Source organism: Aotus nancymaae, unplaced genomic scaffold (assembly GCF_030222135.1).
Source record: "Aotus nancymaae isolate 86718 unplaced genomic scaffold, 86718_ANA_hifiasm-v0.15.2.pri h1tg000006l, whole genome shotgun sequence".
NCBI classification, from domain to species: domain Eukaryota; kingdom Metazoa; phylum Chordata; class Mammalia; order Primates; family Aotidae; genus Aotus; species Aotus nancymaae.
In genome coordinates, this window is record NW_026988417.1 from 51299977 (window position 1) to 51323035 (window position 23059).

At 35.5% G+C, this 23059-nt stretch overlaps 1 protein-coding gene across 12 annotated transcripts in view; it reads left to right on the forward strand.

The window, feature by feature from the left end:
• The first annotated feature begins 397 nt into the window (after positions 1-397).
• EXOC1 (exocyst complex component 1) overlaps positions 398-23059 on the forward strand; it is a 58126-nt gene continuing 35464 nt past the window's right edge. Inside the window, exons 1-10 of one of the 12 annotated variants that reach the window (XR_010339020.1) lie at positions 426-707; positions 5362-5495; positions 7470-7600; positions 10883-11042; positions 13528-13548; positions 15432-15619; positions 17745-17972; positions 18165-18297; positions 18938-19047; positions 19827-19880. Coding sequence is in view for 11 of the 12 variants with exons in the window: in XM_021670344.2 (XP_021526019.2) it covers positions 5372-5495; positions 7470-7600; positions 10883-11042; positions 13528-13548; positions 15432-15619; positions 17745-17972; positions 18165-18297; positions 18938-19047; positions 19827-19880 (1149 nt within the window). In the remaining variant the exon portion in view is untranslated. Of the gene's footprint in view, positions 708-4283; positions 4381-5361; positions 5496-7469; positions 7601-10882; positions 11043-13527; positions 13549-15431; positions 15620-17744; positions 17973-18164; positions 18298-18937; positions 19048-19826; positions 19881-23059 lie in introns of those variants that run through there. The other 11 variants (XM_021670344.2, XM_021670350.2, XM_021670347.2 and 8 more) reach the window with 11 other exon arrangements.

Sequence of the window (23059 nt, forward strand, 5' to 3'; positions counted from 1 at the left end):
GACCATGTTAAAATACTGATGTCTGGATCCCACCAGTAGAGATTCTGATTTAACTTATTTAAGTTCTCCAAAGTTTAAGAAGCAAAGATCTAGAGTTAATAGAGCTTTACATATGAAAAAAGGAAAACATTTAATCGAATTTCTTCTTAAATGAATTGCTGCAAATATCTAAATAAATAACTCTTTTAGAGAAAATAAATACTACACAATATAAAATCCCCAACTCCCACGTCAGTTTCTGTGCCACGAAGGCCCCGCCCCTGCCCTTCCCTGACACGCCCCTCCAGTGAGTCCTTGCTTAGCCGGCTGGCGCCCCGCCCCTCCGCGTCTATTGGCCACTCCTTTTTTCCCCCCATTCGCTTCTTCTTCCTTCTCTACGGGGCCAACTTCCGGCGCGGAGGTTGTCACGTGCCCGGATATAGGAAGTGTTGGGGGAACGGCCACTTCCCGTTCAAGGCTTTATTTAGGGGCACATCCTCGTGGCCCTCATCCGGTCACCGTTTTGAAAGACCCGCCTCGGCACAGCCGAGCTCGGTCCGGTCTTGCGGTAAGCCTTTGGCCGCGGCTGCCCGGTGGTCCCGGCGGCGGCGGACAGACGAGCTGACAGACGGGCACCAGGGTCTAAGGCGGCTCCTCAGTCCCGCTGCTGTCTCCACGCCCGGGGTCTGGCACCGCTCCCTCTGATCTTCCTTTCCCCGTTTGTCCCGGTAAGACGCAAAGTCTGGTCAGAGCATTCTCTAGCCCCTTGTCCTCGGGTCTAGGAGAATGCGGAGCTGGGAGGGCAGTCTTCACGGGCCCCATTACGGTTCCGCCCATCGGAACCAGATTTTATTTGTGCAAAATGGCCCTGATCGTACGCTCTTCGGCGTGCCAGTAAAGGGGAGCGTGACAGTGCCTTCCCCTTTGTCCAAATCCACATTTCTCCCTGCCCCCCAAATCTCTTAAGTGCATTACTCTATTTTCGTGCACAGTTTTATCTTCTAGATGACAATACTTCATGCACTAATATGTCTCAGCAGCATACAGGACCCAATGCACACGGGCACTCACACTGACCAGCTATTTGTCACACAGTGTGGTCGTCCAACTGAGTTTAAGGAAACAACCAGTACAGAGTAAACAGTGGCCGGCTGCCTTTGGAACGTGGTCAGACATGGGTTCTCAGACCTGGAAAATAATTTTAGAGGACTTCTAGGGATTTATTTACTGACTTGCTGAAAAGTACTGAAAAGACTGAAGTTAATCACTCGACTTGCAGGGTGTAAATGCCATAGAAGCACGCGGCCTCAGGTCTTCATGAACATGTCTGTCATGTTGACCACTGTAACCCAGAGTAGTGTCTAGCACCTAATAAGCATCAGTATTTGCTGAATGAAGAGTCACATACTGCTTTTCATTATGCCTAACTTCTTTATGAGGTATGCCCAGTCCTCTCTTGTTTCGCCACTTACTGTACAATTCAGTTGTTGCTTATAGCCAGAGCAGGAGTATGGGTAAACGTCGGTCCGTATTAGTCATTCATTTGACCAGTTTTTACTATTCAGTTCTAATTACCTGAAGAGATATAAGTATCCACTAAACACAAAACTATTATGAACATTCCTCCCTTCTTTCTCCTTAAGAGAATTCTTGAGATACAGAGGCTTGTGATTTAATGAGCCCATTAGACAGTAAATGCTTGATTTGTTTAGCAAATGCAGTAAGTGCTGTAGAAATTTAGAGGAGAGATCAATTTGGATTAAGATCTTCATTGAATCAACTTCATGTAAATCATGAAGTGTAATTAGGGTTTGGATAGGGTGGAGAGGATATTCCTTACATGGAAAGTACCAAAGTAAAGATTTGACATCCAAAATGAACAGAGTGCTTAGGGTGGAAGGTTTGTTTTTGAGAACATTAGGAAAATGTTGAGTAAGAGCATGACGTAATACAAACTGTCTTTAAGATTATTTTGTTGTTGTTTAGGGTTGTGGGCCATGCAGAGAGATAACCAGATTTTGTAGGGTTAAATAAAATTGATAGGAACCTGAGTTAGTGTATTTGCAGTGGGAAAAGAAAGGAATAAATTACATGTAGATGGGGGAAAATCAGAGTGTGGTAGCAGATTTCATGTTGACAACAGAAGAGGGAATCAAATATGGTGGATTTTGAACCTGGACATTTGCTTATAGGTGTGAAAGTTGGAAAGGGGGAATCTTGGAGGAGCTATAGCTGTCATGTCAGTTAATATAAGCATTTACCAAATGCCTAATTTGCCAACTTCTAGGAATACAAAGATGATTAAGACATGGTCCTACTTTGAATAGGGGATAAAATACAACTAGCTAGTAAATACAGTTCATAAATGCTGTTTTATTAGAGTAGATGGGAAATGTTAGAGAAGTAGAAAATATTCTTTGTGTGGGGCGGTGGCAGGGAGGGGCTACTTTACAGAAGAGATGACATTTTAGCACATTCTTGAGGGATGAATTTTAATTTCCCAGGGAGAAGAGAATTCTAAGAAAAGAAAATTGCATGAACAAAAGCCCAGAGATAGAAAAGTAGACTGGCCAGTGTACAATGGGGCTTGGGCTTGGGAAGAAATAGAGTATCTAGGCCCTACAATATATTAAGGGATTAACAGCATGGACACTATAATAGACCAAAAAGAGGTTAGGATGGGTGAAGGTGTAGAGAGATGGAGAAGAAAGCAGTTGGGGAGAATTGTATTTCTATATTCTCTGCATGGTAGGTTGTTAAGTTATTTGCGGAGAGGAAGGAGGCTAACACTGGAGTTAGGGACTGAAGAAGAGTAATAAGGATTTGCAACAATAGTTGTGGGGAATAGGAAATGATTCATCAAATGAGAGATTAATTGCTGAGCAGCATTGAAAGTCTAGCTTTCACCAGATGTAGATATTTGTACTGCATGCAATGAGCATGGATACGTGGCTTTTTTTTTTTTTTTTTTTTTGAGTCAGAGTTTTGCTCTTGTTGTCCAGGCTGGAGTGCAATGGTGCGATCTCGGGTCACTGCAACCTCTGCCTCTCAGGAGGCTGATACTTCTGCCTCAGCGTGAGCCACCACACCCGGCTATTTTTGTATTTTTAGTAGAGACAGGATTTCTTCATGTTGGTCAGGCTGGTCTGAACTCCCAACCTCAGGTGACCCGCCCACCTTGGCCTCCCAAAGTGCTGGGATTACAGACGTGAGGCACTGCACCAGGCAAATATGTGGCTTTTTAAAGTGGCATCTAGAGAAGTGAAGAAAAAATACAGTTTATGGAAATTGATAAAAGCAAGATCAGCTGGTCTACTAACAGGGTGAAATAATTGTAGGAGATAGTTTAGGTATAGGAAAATGAGCACTGTCTCCAGGCAAGTTTGGAAAAGAAGTAAACTTTGAGAGGCCAGCTTAAGGGAACAGAAAGGAGGAGAATGTCAAAAGACTAGAGGCTGAGATGAAGTGGAAGTGGGAAGATGTGAATTGTATGAGAAAAGCAATTTTTTGGAATTGGAGCAGAGATAGAAATTGTACAGATTGAGTAAAATATTGGAAAGACTTAATTTACAAAATTGTCATTGTGCTATAAAAATGTGTTGTAAATCATTTATTTAAAATCATAATTTCCTCATTTTACCATAGAAAGAAATAGTATTTTAAAAGTTAGTGTCCTAGGCAAGCTCACATGTGTGAAATACTACACATTTGCATTGGAAAATAGTAATAGATATCCACACAAATATGTATTTGAAAAAAGAGATTAAGAAATATTTTAACTTGATGTTTGAAAAGATGCTGAGTTAGATGAGAAAAGGGAGATAAGTAGAAACCTATTTTTGTAACAGTTTTATTGAGATCACATATCATAAAATTCACCCTTTTCAATTATATAATTCAGTAATTTTTAGCATATTCACAAAGGTGTACATCCATCATTACTATCTAGTTGAAAGACATTGTCATAACCCCCAAAAAGAAACTCCATACCCATTTGCAATCACTCCTCCTTTCCTTCTTTCACCTTCCCCTCCAGCTCCTGAAAACCACTTACATTTCTGTATCTATGGATTTTCCTATTCTGGATATTTCATATCAATGGAATCATACAATATGTGGTCTTTTGTGTCTGGCTCCTTTCACTTAGCATAATGTTTTCAAGATTCATCAACTTTGTAGCATATTTCATTATTTCATTTCCTTTTTTTTTTTTTTTTTGCAGCCGAATAATAATCGATTGTGTGGATATACCACATTTTGCTTATATATCATGTGATGCATATTTCCATTATTTCTGTTTTTTCGCTATTGCAAATAGTGCTGCCATGAACACTCATGTACAAATTTTTGCATGGACGTATGTTTTCGATTCTCCTGGGAGTGGAATTGTTGGATTATAAGGTAACCCATGTTTAACTTAATGAGGATCCACCTAGCTTTTTGCCAAAGCGGCTGCACCATTTTACAATCCCACCAGCAATGTAGGAGAGTTCTGTTTCCTCTCATCTTCACCAACACTTGTTATTTTCTATCGTTTTTATTTTAACATCCTTGTGGGTGTAAAGTGGTTGGTACCTCATTGTGGTTTTGATTTGCATTTCCTTAGTGGCCAGTGGTGTTAAGCATCTTTTGATGTGCTTATTGGCCATTTGTGTATCTTCGGAGAAATGTCTATTCAGGTCTTTTATCCAAGTTTTAATTGGGTTATTTGTCTTTCTGGTGTTGAGTTGTAAGAGTTCTTTATGTAGAAAACTGTATTTAAAGATTGAGCATGGGTTTGAAGAGTTTTTTCTTAAATCTTGTGTGTGTGTGAGTGTGTGTATGTGTGTGTGTGTGTATACATACTCAGTGAGCATTTCCAAACATTTTTTTTTTTTTTTTTTTTTTTTTTTTTTTGAGACGGAGTTTCGCTCTTGATACTCAGGCTGGAGCGCAATGGCGCGATCTCGGCTCACTGCAATCTCCGCCTCCTGGGTTCAGGCAATTCTCCTGCCTCAGCCTCCTGAGTAGCTGGGATTACAGGCACGCGCCACCGTGCCCAGCTAATTTTTTGTATTAGTAGAGACGGGGTTTCACCATGTTGACCAAGATGGTCTCGATCTCTTGACCTCGTGATCCACCCGCCTCGGCCTCCCAAAGTGCTGGGATTACAGGCTTGAGCCACCGCGCCCGGCCCCAAACATTTTATAGTCAATAATACTGGTTCTCTAATTTTATTTCCAAACTTACAGCTTTATATTTTTATGATTTAGGTGTATTAATATATTAAATCATTTTCCCTAGGCTTGTTAACCAAAAATCATTTTCAAGTCAAAAGTTCAAAAGTATAAGGTGCAGTGATGTTGAGAATGAGCTAAATATCTATACTCTTGAATTTTTCAGCTGAAAAAAGATGACAGCAATCAAGCATGCATTACAAAGAGACATTTTTACACCAAATGATGAACGTCTGCTGAGCATTGTGAATGTCTGCAAAGCAGGAAAAAAGAAAAAGAACTGTTTTTTATGTGCCACAGGTGGGTATTTAGTAAGAAAGAGTACTTGTTTTATATCCTTTTATTATTTAGGAGATATTTCCTCTTTGTTTTGAATATCCCCATTGTCTCTACAATTGGAAAAATTATTGGGTCAACAAATTCCTAGCCAACACTTGGTTTTGACAGGCTGTTAATTGTTGCCCATCTGGTGGCAGTAAAATAGTATCTCATTGTGGTTTTAAATTGTATTTCCCTATAATGATGAGATTGAGCATCTTTTCATGAATTTCTTAGTCATTTCATTCTCTATGAAATTTACATATTTAAGGCTTTTGCTCATTTTTCTATTGTGTTGCTTGTCCTTTTACTGATTTGTACAAGTTCTTTTATAATCTGGGTATCAATCTTTTGTTGGTTGTATGCATCCCAGTTAGTGGCTTGTCTTTTTTTCACTTTTTATGATACCTTTTAATGAAATGTATAATTTAAACTAAATGAAATTAATTAATCCTTTATGACCCTACCTTTTGGTGTCTTAAGAGATCTTTCCCAGGTATCTGTTGTGTGGTCATAAAAATATTTTCCTAAATTCTAAAAGTTTTATAATTTTGCTTTTTACATTTCAGTCTTAGTTCACCTGTGTTAACATCTGTCATGGTGTGTGTGTGTTTCTGGGTGTCATCTTATATCTTATTTTTGTTTTGTTTTTATTTTATACTCCACCTAAATTTTAGAAACAACTTTTCAAGTTTCAGACTTTGTTGGGATTTTGATTGGAATTGTTTCGAACCTATAGTTCAATTTGGAGATAACTTGCGTTTTTATTTTATTGAATCTTTGTGCCATGAACATGGCACATTTCTCCATTTATCTAGGTATTTTATAACTTTTTATAAGTTTCATCATTTTCTCTAAACGTTTGGCATGTATATTGTTGGATTTATTCCCGGGTATTGATTTATTCTTAGATTTTATTTGATAGTCATAAATAATAGCTCTTATTAACATTAATACATTTTAAAATCATATATTGTTAAATTCTACAATGCATTATTGGTGTTTTATATGGATGTCTGTCAATCTTGTCAAACTTTCTTATTTCTAATTATTTTTAGGCTCTTTGAAAGTAGTGATATTTTTCTTCCTTCCTTTATAGTTTTTGTATCTTTTATTTATTTTTGTTTGTTTAGTTTACTAGTTAGGACTATCAATACAGTCTCCATCTCAAAGAGAATGACTACATTTTTAAGCATGATATTTGGTATAGGGTTTTTACAGCTATCCTTTGCGGTGTTAAGTAAGTTCCCTTCTATTCCTGGTTTCTTACACTTTTTTAAAAAATCATGAATGGGTGTTGAATTTTATCAAATGCTTATTTCATATCATTGGTATTATTATAAAATTTTCTCCCTTGTTAGTGTAGTATATAATTGTACTTTGTTTTTCAAAAGATAAATTGACTTTTTGGAATAACCTAACTCAATCATAATGTATCTGTATTAGGCCATTCTTGCATTGCTATAAAGAAATTCTTAGGCCAGGAGCAGTGATTCATGCCTGTAATTCCAGCACTTAGGGAGGCTGAGTCGGGCTTATCACTTGAGCCCAGGAGTTTAATTAAGACAAGCCTGGCAACATAGTAAGACCTTTATGTATAAATATATTGTTGCTCTTTGAAATGGTATTTTACTCTTTCAAGCCTCTCACGGGCTTTACATATGTCAATCATTCTTTAGAATTTTATCTCATACTCTTCCTTAAAACTGGTTGGAATTAATTTAATATTAATATATCATTCCTTTATTTCTCAAGGAATCTACCTCCGACCCTCTAGTCTGACGTAGATGCTTCTATTAGGATTCTGTGCTTCCCTCAGTCATAGCACTTGTTATAAAGTATTACACTCTTTTAGTATCAGCTACTAGGCACCTGAAAGCTATACTCGTAATGAGTGAATGAAGAATGAGTAAAAGGAGTAATATTTATAACAAAAGTGTGTGTTCTACTCAACAGTGACAACTGAACGCCCTGTGCAGGTGAAGGTGGTCAAAGTCAAGAAATCCGATAAGGGAGATTTCTACAAAAGGCAGATCGCTTGGGCCCTTCGAGATCTTGCTGTGGTAGATGCCAAAGATGCTATCAAAGTAGGTTTTTCTTAGTCCGCCTGTGTTCAGAAAGCATCTTGCATTTTATAACATGGTATTACATATTCTAAGATGATCTAAAAACAAATTAATGTATATGTTTGTTTTATGATTTTTTGCTTTAAGCTACAATTGTGTTTGTGCACAAGCTACATAAGCTCGAGCAATATAACCTTGACTCTCCACATTTCTGTGTTTAGATTAAGCCTAATTTGTATAAAATGTATACATAGTATGGATTTTAAAGTGGTGTGTCATGAGGTTTTGTTTGTTTTTTGTTTTGTTTTGTTTTAATCAAAAGCATGTAACCAAAGTGAGCCTTTCTTAGTCTTCATGAGGGCTTAGATGTTTGTGGCTCAAAAAAAAAAAAAAAAAAAAGAAGTGATAGTGAGTTACATAACTTATTTGAGAATAAGATCTATAAAGATATAAATCTTATACCTTATACATAAACCACACTCAAACTCCAACAAAGTTGAATAATGTGATAATCACATTAAAGGTCACAACTTTCTGACAGTTCAGGGCTTTTCAGAGCATACCCTTTTTTCAAAGCAGTCAAGTTGGCCTCCTTTGGTTAAATTAGGTGCTTCCTCCTCCTCACCCTCTCTCTGCCCCTCATCTTCCTCTGCAGCCCAAACCCACCTCCAGAGCACTAGGGAATACTTTGTACCACAACTACTTGTACTGTCGATAGGACTAATATAATAGCAAGGCTTACACTAGTGAAACTGCAGGTGCTCGTTAACTCTACAAATCTCATACGTTTACTAAAAAGGCAAAGTAAAAACAACAAAAACAAAAAACTGCCTGTGTAAAGCAGTCTGATAAGATTAAATTCTGGGTTTATGCTTACTTTGGTATAAACCTCCAAGGATCAAAAATCAGGACAAAATGACAGGTAGTTGGGTGTAAAAAAAAAAAGTGAAGTCAGAACAATTTGAGGAGAGCCCTGCATATCTGTATAATTCAGTTTTCTTCCAAATGCAGAACATGCCTTTTCTTTAAGTATTTTAAACATACTGGCCCTTTATCCCTAAGGAGCACCCAGTGTTTAGAAAAATGTGAAATGTAGAAACCAGGTTTGACAGAAATTTAGAGGAATGGAAATTGGAAGGAAAATTATAAGAGGATGTTTAAAAACCACTTTAATAAGTAATTTTTGTTACCATGGAGAGGGATCAAGAGTAGAAACTTTTCTGGTTGGTTTCTGTTTAAGAAATAACACTTTAAAGCTGCACCTTTATTAAAAGCATTTTTCCCTTCGGTAGTTCTGCACTTTGTAACCCTGTTGACTTGCATAATTCAGTAGCATTGCTGAATGCTTATTTGAATGCATTCTCACAGCTGATGCCTCTTGCTGAGTTGCTTAATGGATTTTTTTTTTTTTGCATTTTATGTAGGCACCTTGGTGTGTATACGCTATATATGGATAGAAAACATAAAATTTTTATACATAACTTAGCGTTAGCCATTTAGTATCACACATTGATTTGTGTGAGTGTTGCCACTGGAGCACTCAGCTTCTTTTATGGTATTATGGGAAATATTCCCAGGGAAGAGATTATTTCCCATCAAGTTTCATATTAGTTGCCAATACTCTTACTGTACTTTTTGGATAATAATGCAATTACCTTTTCGTTGTAAAGGCAGGTTTTTAATTTTTGATGCTTCAATTCTGTTTATTAAGCTATAAGTTGAACTAATTAGCCGTTCCATACTGCTGTAATATGATGTTGTACCAAAGATCACGTGCTGATTCCTAAGATATTCCAATTCTTCACAGTAAAAGTGTGATATAACTTCCCTTACCTTTAATGTATTTATATTTCCCCCAAATAACAGTTTAAATGAATCAAATATGTTAATATTCTTTTAGAACATTAAGAATATTTGAGCGTATTTTTTAATTCCTTGGATGTAAAGAAAAGTATATGTCCATAAGTTTGTTTGTTTGCTTGTTTGTTTCTTTGTTTTGAGATGGGGTCTCACTCTGTTGCTGAGGCTGAAGTGCAGTGGAGCAATCTCCACCTTCCAGGCTCAAGCCATCTGCCCACCTCAGCCTCCCAAGTAGCTGGGACTACAGGTACAGGCCACCACACCCGGCTAATTTTTGTATTCTTTGTAGAGACAGGGTTTTTCCACGTTGCCCAGGCTGGTCTCAAATTCCTGGGCTCAAGCCATCTGCCCACCTCAGCCTCCCAAAGTGCTAGGATTACAGGCATGAGCCACCAAGCCCAGCCTATTTTTAAAAATAATAGTCAAGTAGTTCTATTCATTCAAGGCAGAAGTATTAGCCTGGTGTGGATTATTGCTGTAACATGGCTTAAGAGACTTGTAGAAAGTATAGTGTAATTCTCTCAGATTGGTTGAGCTTCTTTATCACATGAAAGAACTTAAGGCCAGGCACAGGGGCTCATGCCTGTAATGCCAGCACTTTGGGAGGCCGAAGCAGAAGGATCAGCTGAGTAACATGGGAGACCTTGTCTCTATAAAAAATTTTAAAAATTAGACATGCTGATGTGTGCCTGTGGGCCCAGCTACTCAGGAGGCTGAGGTGGGAGGATTGCCTGAGCCCAGGAGGTCAAGGCTGCAGTGAACTGTGATTGCACCACTGCTCTGTGACCTGAGCAACTGAGTGAGAGCCTGTCTCAAAAAAAATAAAAAACTTTAAGGCCCAGCAGCGCTTTTAGCTTTTGAGACATCTTTAATCATTCCTTATTTTCAAAATAGAAAATAATTAGGAGCAATCTCTGCTTTTCACCTCAATTGTTCTTAGAAAGTATACCAGGATATACACTGCATTTTTCTCAAGTTTTATAATTAGAAGATATAGTCCCTATTAGGGAGTTAGTGTCCAATTACAGTTTCAAGTAGTAGTACATTATTAAAGAAAATGTGTAACTCTAAAACTCTATAGGCAATTTAAAAAGAAAAATTCGGTCCACGTCCAAGCTAGAGACCATTGTCATCTTACTGATAAGGAAGCTAAGCCACAAAGCCATTAATACATCCCATGCTTCTGCTCATAGACCTAAAGGGCGTAGGAAGAAAATGACCACAACCGTATGTTATTTTTTCATCCAGCTTCTTTGGGGTGGTAAACAAACTTTTTGCTACAAATCGAATTCTCCAAACCCTTCTCTTCTAGTTGCTTAGCTGATTTTTAATCATCTTTATTTTCCAAAAACAGCATAAATTCCTTTTTTTAATGTAGATTCTGCATTAACAATGAAAAAGGATATGATCAAAAATAATATATTTCGTATATTTTTATTTTAGGAAAATCCTGAATTTGATTTACACTTTGAAAAAATATATAAATGGGTTGCCAGCAGCACTGCTGAAAAGAATGCATTTATTTCTTGCATTTGGAAATTGAATCAGCGATATCTCCGGAAGAAAATTGATTTTGTCAATGTTAGCTCACAGCTTTTGGAAGGTAAAGTTAAATAAAAATGTATATATAAAATCAAGTATATCTTCAGGTGAATATATAATTTGACATCATTCAGATTAATTAGAATACTGAATTACCTTATTGTAAAAGAATTTTAAAATATTTTTTCTCATTGCAGAAATTATGCTTGTTCATTGTAGACTATTAATACATTATGTTAAATAAATGAAAATCACTTACTCTTCGGAGATAACTACGGTTAGCACTTTGTTAGATAGTCTTCTAGTCTTTTTCCTATGCATAAATACCTTTTTAAGATAAAGAAATTTACATTATGCTTTCTAACATAATTTTTATATAATGTATCATGAACATTTTTCATGTTATTGAATACTTACCCCAACATTATTTTTAATAGTACCATAGTATTCCATTATATGGATATACCATAATTTATCTAATCATTTATTTTTTATTTTCCAGTCTTTGCTTCTTTTAAACAGCTCTGGGATAAGTATCCTTATAGCAGTATTTTTGTACAGAGTGTAGGTGTAGTGATAAAGAACATAGCTCTGGAGTCAGACTCCTTGGGGTCAAATCCTGGCTTTGCAACTAACTAGCTGTATGACTTTGCATTGATACTTATTCTCTATGTTTCAGTTTCTCTTATCTCAGAGCTAAAGATAATAATAGTATCTACCTCATAGGGTTGTTATGAGGATTAAATTACTTAATGTATAAACATAGTAAGAACAATGCCCGTTACATAGTAAATGCTTAGTAAATATTAGCTATTATTATGTTATTTAGGATAAAATCCTTAGGCATGGAGTTTATTAGAATATTTTTAATCAGTATATCTTCAAGAATCTTACTATACATCATGTTGTGTTACAAGATAAAAACTCTACCGTTTAATTTTTGAAAATATAGAATGAGATTTTCTGCTTTTAAAATTTCTTTTTAAAGATATAAACATTGTAAGACAGCACTTAGTAATTAGTAAGACTGCTACTGGTTTTAAGCTTGATGCTTGACGCTGGCACACAAGTCACATCTGTCAGGTACCAGTAGTGCTAGTCTTATGTAGGAGCCCCCAGGGTTGCCATCTCACCAACATTAGTCCCCAACATGTTGGTAATTGAGTGTATTAAGGGAGTGATCTTCAAGAAATGTATGTTAACTTTTTATGCCTTAAATTGTGGTTTAATTTGCTTTGAATGGCTTTTATTTTTTTACCATTTCAGGGTTGAACATTCTGATGAGTCAGTGACTCAGTGATTCACAAGCTTGCTGTTCTGTCTTCAAATATTAATGCATTTCCAGTTGTTATTTATTGCATAAGATGATTTTAAGCCAGTATATTTCAGGACATTCATATAAAAAAATATATACCCTACCTGGATCTGCCTCATTAAGAAATATTACCAAAATCAGTGAGAACAGTATTACTGTTTTTGAAAGTGAAATAGCTCACTTTAAAAAAAGGCATTTAATTTTTCAGCGCATAAAACAAGAGTATAGACATGTTCATGTTCATAAACATTAACCCTAATTGAGATCAAATTTAAGAATACTGAGAAGATCCTTAAGGATCTCATTTTGAAAATTACTTGCAATACATCAGTAACTCTTGCTTTGGTTTAGTGGAGTTCAGGGAATAGCTTTATTTATGTCTACAAATTTGTTTCATGGGCCTTGAAATCACAGCCATTAATTCCTGTTAAAAAAATAAATGTCTCTAAGTTTTGGGTGATGTTAAAAACAAATAAAAAATTATTACCACCTCCATTTAAGAGTTCATAACCAAGTAAGACTATTTTAATTATAAATGCTAGCAGTAGCAACTTGGTAGTTTTTATTGTTGACAGTTGAATGTGTAAGTTAAATAATGGGGCTTCTCAGCAGAATAAGGTTTTTAAAAGAGGACTTTTCAGCAGTTGAAGTAGAATGAAGTTTTTGTTTGGCCTTTTTATTCATTCTTTTACTTGAACCAGCTTTAAGGAAAAAAAAATCTTTGATTTGATCCTTAAATGCCAGCTTGAACTGTTATTTTGTGTGATTTTTTTACTTGCCTCAATCTTGTCCTTTCTAACCGTATTTTGTGACTAATCCTTTGTGAGGGTGTGTCTGGGTAAAGCTTTTTCGGGCCTTGAGTAATGTAACTAGACTAAATGCATGAGTCACAACTGCTCTAAATATAATCCCCAGGAAATGATTAGTTTCCCAGGTTTCTCTAAGGGTTAGTTAGTACTGTTTCTTAAAAGACTTAAGAGAAAATAGAAAGATAAATATATTTGTAGTCACTATCAGAAAGTGAATAAGAAAAAATAAACACTGGAAATTTAGCTTCTTATGGATCTTTCCACTTTGTAGTTGATTTTGATGTCTTTTGAACTTTAATTTAACATGAAGTTCAACTGAGATATGGGTAGTATTTTTAAAACTTAAGCCTGTTTACTTCTCTACCCAGCTAATATTCTTTGCTTACTTTCCTCTGCTTTTTTCATACCTTTTTACTCTCCAGAACTGCCTAAAGTTGCAGAAGGTGCGTAACACCTTTTCTTCTTCTATTCCGTATGTTTTTATTAGTTGCCATTGTTATGTACCATTGGTTGTATATTTTATGAAATTATGTACCGGGACAAATTTATTTTAAAAATCCACATAGTAATAAAATTGATGATAGTATTTGTTATTGGCTTTCAGAGGACATTTCATTAGAAAATACTTCTGAAGCAGTTAATTATAATCATGTAAAATATTTAAGTCGACTTGTGTAAGGACCTGTTCAGAATGATTTGGGCAGTCCCTGCCCCCTAGTGGCTAATAAGCGGTCACACATGACAGTTTAACATTTTCGCAATAAACTAAATGGACTCATTGAAAGGGTAAGGAGCTCGATAATACCTCTCTGAAGAACTTATATACTGAAATCTGTAATTGCCCGTACCAAACATTTTAGTCTTCTTTTTTTCTGGGATGTTATCTCAATCTGCCTAAATTATTTTCATTCTTAAGAGCAAATCTTTTGTTACTTCAAATTAGCTGGTTTTTGTTCTGGGACAAATGAACATATTTCAAGTCATGCTGAATGTAAATATTCATTTTCCTATAAAATAATGAATACTAAAAGCATACAGAGTTTGTGATTTAAATCATGCTCCATTAAGTCTGTGAAATCACTAACTTTATCTTTATTTAGAATGGTAAGATATCTTAGGAGTTGAAAATGATTTCTTTCATTTTATTGCTCCTAACCTCAAGTTTTGTATACAATGCTCACATGCTGGTGTGTTTCCTCAAAAAAAAAAAAAAAAAAAAAAAAAAAGAGAGAGAGAGGGAGAGAACTCAAACATTTATCTGGAAAGTATTTCAGATTTGACCTCTTGGTCTTTTGCTATAAAGCATGAAGCCTGTTTAACTTTTTATAATTTGAAGCAGCCATGTTGTTGTTGCTCTTACATTAGAGTTATTGAGTAACTCATCTTTAGAAATATTATCAATGCATGTGAAATTTTTAAAACAAAGAAATGGAAAATTCAGTTAATATTCTGATGACCAAAATAAATTATGGATTGTAGATGCATTTTTCATTTTTTTTTTTTTTTTTTTTTTTTTTATTTGAGACGGAGTTTCGCTCTTGTTACCCAGGCTGGAGTGCAATGGCGCGATCTCGGCTCACCGCAACCTCCGCCTCCTGGGTTCAGGCAATTCTCCTGCCTCAGCCTCCTGAGTAGCTGGGATTACAGGCACGCGCCACCGTGCCCAGCTAATTTTTTGTATTTTTAGTAGAGACGGGGTTTCACCATGTTGACCAGGATGGTCTCGATCTCTTGACCTCGGGATCCACCCGCCTCGGCCTCCCAAAGTGCTGGGATTACAGGCTTGAGCCACCGCGCCCGGCCCCGCATTTTTCATTTTAATTAAAAATTATTTGGCAAAAATATACATACCAAAGATGAAAATAACAAAAGTAACAGAAGAAAAATTCCACCTGGGAAAAAAGGAAAGCAAATTGTTTTTGTCTGTACCGAACTCATAGTCGTTGTTTTGTTAGAGCAACAGCCACATCAGGTATGAAAAAATGCGTAGGTTTGTTTCCACCTTTTTTTGTGTTTCGCTTGTGCATTTTAGCTTAATTGTATTTTGGGGAATTGTGGTGAAAGCCTGTTTTAACATTTGTAAGTCAGTGCATTAGACTGCATGCTTTTTATTTATTTATTTTATTTTATTTTATTTATTTAGGACTTTATTTCATTAACATATGAAATTATTTATAAAAATAAAGTTTGATATTTTTCATATAGTTTGAATCATTCTTTCCTCTTTTTCAGCCACTAAATGTGACCTGTGCTTATAACTATACCTGGCTATATGTATCGTGTTACTTTTTTGACTATTTTACTTTGAATTTTTACCCTCTTTAAGAATCTGTTCCAAGTGGAGAAAATCAGAGTGTGACAGGAGGTGATGAAGAAGTAGTAGATGAATACCAAGAGTTAAATGCAAGAGAAGAACAGGATATTGAAATAATGATGGAAGGCTGTGAATATGCAATCTCAAACGCAGAAGCCTTTGCAGAAAAATTGTCCAGAGAGCTGCAGGTGCTAGATGGGGTAAGACTTTCTTGAAATCTATGAATAAGTGATGTATAGTGGATTGTGAAGCCTTATGATGTTCATATTAAACCACCTCAGCACTTAAAGTTGTTATTGCTGTCTTTATCTATAAGCACATTACCAGCTGCCATCAATCTTTTACTGTTCTTCTTCAAGAGATGAACTATTCCTATTAAGCCAATGACAGTTGGCTGAGATTCTGGATTTGGGGAGGTTCTTGATATGAAGTGATGGAAGTAAAATGTAGACAGAGAACATCTTGGGAATTGATTCACTCAGCCTCTGAAAACATGTTGGAATAGTTCAGTGCCGAAGAATAGCGTGCGCACGTGCGCGTGTGTGTGTTTTGAAAAAAATAGGGATGAAGTATAAAGAGAGAAATGTGACTGAAATATGTGAATCATTTACCAAAAAAGATTGAGTGAGTAGTTAAAACAGGAGAGCCAGAGAAAGATCTGTGATTTCTCTGCTAAAATGTCTTAGAATAGAGCTTTTTGTTTTGTATGCAGTTTTTGAGTCTGTAATTCAAATGCACAGCACCTGCTAGGTGCAGTGGCTCATGCCTTTAATCTCAACACTTTGGGAGGCCAAGGCAAGAAGATCACCTGAGGTCAGAAGTTTGAGAAGAGCCTGGCCAACATGGCAAAACCCCATCTGTACTGAAAAAACAAAAAAAAATCAGCCAAACATGGTGGTATGCTTCTGTGGTCCCAGCTACTCAGGAGGCTGAGGCACAAGAATCACTTGAACCTGGAAGGCAGAGGTTGCAGTGAACTGAGATCATGCAACCTCTGCCCTCCAGCCTGGGCAACAGAGTGACACTGTCTCAAAACAAAACAAAACAGAACTAAAAATCTAATGCACAGCACCCCTTATGTTAGAATAATCTAAAATCATTTGGCTTGGTTCTGGTCTTAAGAAAAGATAAGCATTTAAGAAATCCCTCAGAGGATAAGGAACATTTTAAAGATTTAAATTTTAGTGTTATGTACATGAAAGGTACCGAAGCTATGGGGTCTGGCTCAGCCCAGAGAGATTATATGAATAGTCCAAGATTACAAGTTTACAGAGATCACTGAAAGCAAAGCCCAGAAATGATTTTAAGATGTTAAGGAGGAAATTATCCTGGGCAGATTCAAACTCCAGCTCTGTTACTTAAGAGATGTCAGTGGTCCTGAGCCCCACTGACTCTTAAAGTCGTATTGCAATTTCACTTGAGTTACTGTGAATACTATATAAAATAACATGTGAAACCACAGCATCAGCTGTACGATGATATTCCTTAAATTTCTTGTCCAAGTTTTTAATCATACCATGTTAGTTGCCTTCTTAATATGGCTTAGTGATTTTTATTTTTTGTTCTAATTAATATTGTATATGTGTTCCAAGTCAGCAGATTGCTTTGAAATTTAATTTTGGATTTGGCAGTTTCCTTACTTCAGGGAATTCAGAATCGATAGTCAGAATCATTTAGAAAATAGTGATAAGGGGTGGTGGTTTGTTACTGCTTTGCCTGGGGGGAAAAAACAGAGTTGCAAATGAAAGAGAAAAGATGATAGAAGGAGCTATCTGTTGGCCATATGCTTCTCTACGTCGTATTACTAGTTCCCATCATACTACAGTTATAAATCAGTTTCATATATTCTTCAGAGTCTGGTGTACCACTGCTGCTTTCTCAACTAAGATATCACATAGGTGATTATGCGTTTATTTAGGGTTTCACATAGATGTTAAGAAAATTTCTAGCTGGTAAAATTGGAGGAAATGTTAGCGATAACGTGGCCTAATGCCTCCTAAATGTATAGAAATGAGAATGTGCCATTACTGATGACATTCTGGCACCTTACTTGTACAATCTGTGGAAATATAAAATCCTAAGTCATGGTTCCTAACATTGATATAGAAGCAAGTGTACCTGCACGAAATACTGTGTAAAACATGGAAGAACATAAAAAGCGATAAACTAAAGTAGATGTGTAGATATATATCAATTTTTGTTACTCTGATTTCAAGGAAATTTAGCAGCATTTCACCTATATTCTTTTTTTACACATTTAAATAACGAAGTGTGGTTTATGTGGGTTTTATTTATTTATTTTTTTTTTGGTCTTTAACTTTATAGGCTAACATCCAGTCAATCATGGCATCTGAAAAGCAAGTCAACATCCTGATGAAATTGCTAGATGAGGCTCTAAAGGAGGTAGATCAGATTGAATTGAAACTGAGCAGTTATGAGGAAATGCTCCAAAGTGTAAAAGAACAAATGGATCAGATCTCTGAAAGCAACCACCTTATTCATCTTAGTAACACTAATAATGTAAAACTCCTATCTGAGATAGAGTTCCTTGTGGTAAGTATGATTGTAAATTAACAACAACAAAAACTAGTGATGATATATAAAACCCAGTTGTAAATATTTTCTATTTCCTTATAAGAGCAGGATTTAAAATAATTCCACAGACCTAATGATGGGATTGAGTAGCATCTTGCCTGTAAATTTCCCAAAATTATGCATGCAAATGGTGTGTTTGCTATATTCTAGAACCACATGGACTTGGCCAAAGGTCATATAAAGGCCCTTCAGGAAGGAGATCTTGCTTCTTCCAGAGGCATTGAGGCCTGCACCAATGCTGCTGATGCTCTTCTGCAGTGCATGAATGTAGCTCTTCGACCAGGTATGTTCATTAGAAATGACAAAAATGTGACTAAGAATCTGAGACTAAGCCTGTCACTTGTTATAAAGATTTTGACAAGAAATAACATGAGGCAAGTGGTTTAGGGTTACATTATTAGCTACTCAAGTTTCACTGATTTCCCAACTTATTTCTGTTGACGCTAGGAACTTTTTCACCTTAGCTCCTCCTTCTAATTGACCATCAATGACTGTAGTTAACACCATGATTTTTATTTAGTGCTGTCTGCAGAACCAAGCACAAAGTAGGTGCTTCGGTTAGACCAGAGAACATAAGGTTTTTCTAGGCAGTGGCTTCAAAACTTGAGTGTCCATCAGAATCCCTAGAGGTCCTGTTAAAACATAGATTGCCTGGCCCCAACCCCAGATTTAGCAGATATGGGCTGAGGTTTTAGAATCCACATTTCTAACCATTCACAGGCGATGGTGAGGGAGGACCAACACCTTAAGAACCACTGTGCTATCCCGTTTTTCTCCTGTTTTAACTTTTATCATTTAAGTAAATGAATATACCCATAAAACTTTTGGGTTCTTCAAAACTTTGGAAATGTTTAATATTCCATTAAACATCGAGGAAATCTTTTTACCCATTAAACTGGTCACAAAATGTCATTCTGTATCAGGCCATGACATGCTTCTGGCAGTCAAACAGCAACAGCAGCGATTCAGTGATTTGAGAGAGCTTTTTGCCCGAAGACTGGCCAGTCACCTCAACAATGTATTTGTTCAACAGGTAATTTTATCTTATTATTAACATGAGCATGTTCCCATATTATTTATATATGACTTTAACCTTAAATTTCCACCAACATATTAATGTGTTTAATTGAGATTACAGTCAATTCCTTCACATATTCAATTTTAAGATTTTGAAATAGATGCTTCTTTGCTCATAGATGTTCTTTGAGCCTCAGCTGCCTCTTTAGGTAGACAGTCTAGTTCCCTTCAGCTGAAGCTCTCTGATTGTAGAAGTCAAATAACTACTTAGACATTCTTATTTATAAAAGTAAGTCCAAACTTGTTAGATGTTTACTATTGGACCTGTTTTATTTTTCAATATTTTGAGGTGAGACTCAGGACTTGAGTACAGTATTTTAAATGTGTTGTAAGTTCCATGTACTTAGTACATAGTATACTTGTTAAGAAAATGACTGTAGCTTAACTGTAAATTTCAGTTGATCTAATTGTCATATAAATGCTTTGCCTATATTTTTATATGGAAAACAATGTTATAATTAAGAGTGTGGTAATAATATTGTTATTAATAGTATTAAGAGTATCTTTGAGGGATTTGACTAGAAGGCATTTTAATATCTAATGTAATAAATTAGGTTTCTTTTTTTTTTTTCATCTCTTTTAAAAGTCCCTTTTATTAGCATTATTGAGTGAAAAAAAATTGGGGGGATATCTTGTTCATCAAGAAATACAGTCTGAAAACATTAAATTTTTACTTTGTTTTCACTTTGCAATATTCTAAAACGATTGTATTTACTATATTTTATTTCCAATTAGTTTACTCAGGCCCTCCTTCAACTCTATAACAGGTCGTACTTTCTTTCGGTTCCTGTGAGTACATCAAATTTGGCTCAAGCTTCTCTGATTCTGTTTTTTTTCTATAAAGTTTGCTAAACTTAACAGCAGTAGAATCTTTACAGATTATAGCTTACTGATTTAAGCTACCTGTTAACCACATTTGTAGCAGTTTTTAAGTGTCCCATAATAGAGACTATCTGGGCCAAAAAGGCATTTAATCTCATTCTGCTTGCTTTTCTTTCTGTCATTTTTTCACTCGCTTCATATATTTAGTAATAAATGGTAGTATTACTCCTTTAGTAATAATAATAATATTACTCCTTCATTTTTAGTAGTCATTTATTCGCCGGGTGATTGAGGTACATACCAGACATTGACTTGGGATAAATGAGAGACCAATTCTGCCCTCAAGTAGTTCACGGTCTAGGGAAGGGAGACAAACAAATAATATACTCCAGAGGGATAAACGTTATGATAGTGGGACTGTGGGAGCATAGAGAAAGGCCACCTAACTAAAAGCACGGGAGGGGGAAATCAGAGAGACTCCTTGACCTGAAAAGTGTCAAGAAAAAAGTAAGCTTAGAAGTCACATGGGAAATACTAATTCCTGTTTTTCTTAGGTACTTACTTCAATAACATCTATTTCTATACAGTTCCTTAGTTTTTAAAAATGACACCGTTGGCAATGATGTTATCCACATTTTTAAATAGTATTGAAAATAGCAGCCAATAAATAAGAGTCTTTTCTGTATCCCTAACTGTTTGTTGTAACATGCAGTTATTTATGATTTTGCTTCTTGCCTTGTAAACTAAACTAATGGCTTCATTTAAAATGAATGCTTCCCATTTCTGAAAAGCTAATATGTATTGTTACATGTGAGTGATGCATGTTAAAAACCAGAATGCTGTGACAACCTGAGATGTGTCGAAAAAGAAGATACCCCACGTATAGAAAGAGATTTTCTTTGTGTTGAATTCAGTGCATCAGGTCACCTAGCAAAAGAGTTGGGAAACGTGGGTATTTCTATTCCTGGTAGGAGAACAAGCTGGGAAAATTGATTAAAATAATATGGTACACCTCTTTGTCAATCACAGAATTTTCATTGTGTGTTTATTATGTACTGTTTTCCATATATAAGAATAAGAAATAGTTCATACCCTCAAGATGCTTGTAAGGAGTTAATACTTACTCCTTGTAAGAAGGAGTTAAGACTAATGTACATTAGCAATGTGTGTAATAAATTGCTAATTGTAGAACTATGGATTTTAAGTGCTAAAAAGGTTTAATCGAAAGTAAGTTTATTGCGAGTTTAAGTAGTCAGATAGGGAAGGAATCGAAGATAAGGTAGGACTTGAACTGAGTCCATGCAATACAATTTATAGCAAATGTGTAGTTATAACATTTACAAATAATGCACTGAAGAATCCAGTGAAAATAATCTATTCACAACATAATAGTAATTTCAAAGCCTTGATTCTCAGTCTTTTTAAAATTCACAAATTAGTAAAATTAAAAGAAATAAAATCACCAGTTTTTTATTTTACAAAATAAAGGCCTTTAAAAATAAATACTACCATCCACTTTCATTATCTTTTTGATTTAAAAATGACACTTTGGCACTAAAAGAATAAGAGTTTCCTTTCGGATTTTAAAAATTAATACATTTACCTTTATGAAAGACTCACTTATTTCATTTTATGTTTTCTTATTGCTGTAGGACAGGAAAAACATCTTGCATTTGGGAATCACTGATCCAGAGCATGCTGTCTGTGATGCAACTTTCCTATTAATACTTCTGTATATTATACTTTAGTAAAACTTAAAGTGCATTTTAATATGATACTCACTGTAATAAATATGAGAGTGATGTTACATAAAGCATGGCTAGCTTCTTTTAGATCTTTCAGATCTTACACACTCAACTTCCATTGAAATTATAGGCTCTTACCCATAATTTTTACATTTACTAGGGGATTTGTGTATCTAGAAAGACATTCAGGTATGAGAATCTGGCCAGTTACACTAATAAGGATTATGATATTGAAAGCAGGCAGTCAGATTAAGGCTAATGAAATTCAGGAAATATTTGCATAAAGAATATGTCCTTTAAAAATTTGTTGTGGTTGTTTTTTGAAAGATTTATTCTGATAACTGCTCTCTACCTTTTGTTTCCCCCTTTGGTTCTACAGAGACCTCTTGATTCTATCTACTTTTGCCTTTAGCGGCTTGAGACTGATTATGCACATAACTTAGAGAAAATGAAAATGCACTGAACTAAAATTACAACCAGGAAAAAACTGAAGTTGTGAAACTTTTTACCATATGCTTAAGTGTAGAAATTTTTCTTTTAACATATATATACAGAAACAAGCTATAATAAACCTGTATTGTAGACCACCAACATTCAATTTCTTTTACAAAAATTATTTCCTTAAGCATATGTTACATTTTTCTAAACATGGATTGGTGACTTCTGGCTAAAAGCATAGAAAGACTTAGGATTAAGATCCATTTTTGTGAGGTTTGTTAGACCTTTGCTCAGATTTTTTTTTTTTAAGAAAACAAGAATAAATATGTCGTAACAGAAAGAAAGAGTTCCAAATCTTGAAAAGTTATTCAAATTTTGACCCCAATGTATCATTTCTTCTAAAAAGTCACTATAGCAAAGTGCTTAAGAGTGCAGACACTAGCCTGACTCTCCTACCTCCTAGCTGAATTACCTTGAACGAGTTAATTGACATTTCTGCCTGAGTAAACAGTTGTAGAAGAATGTAGACAGTAATTTTGAGTCTTGAATCATTGAGAAAAATTAATGAAGAAGAATGTTTTGGATAACGGTACATTGTTACTAATAAAAACTATTTAGAAAGTATTTGTATGGTATATATAAGTCTGTCTAATATTCTTCCCCTTTAATCAGTGTGACCAATTAAAGCACACAGTTTAGGCCAGTTGCAGTGGCTCACACCTGTAATTCCAGCACTTCAGGCTGAGGTGGGCAGATAACTTGAGCCCAGGAGTTTGAAAGTAGCCTGGGCAACATATTGAGACCCTATCTCTATTAATAAAAATAAAAATACATTTTTAAAAAATAAAACACAGTTGGAGACATTTGTAGACCTAAAACTATAATATGTGTATCTGTCTAGTATCTAATACATATAATGCTGTAGAATCCTGATTATCCTTCTGGTGTGTCAGTTAAAAACCA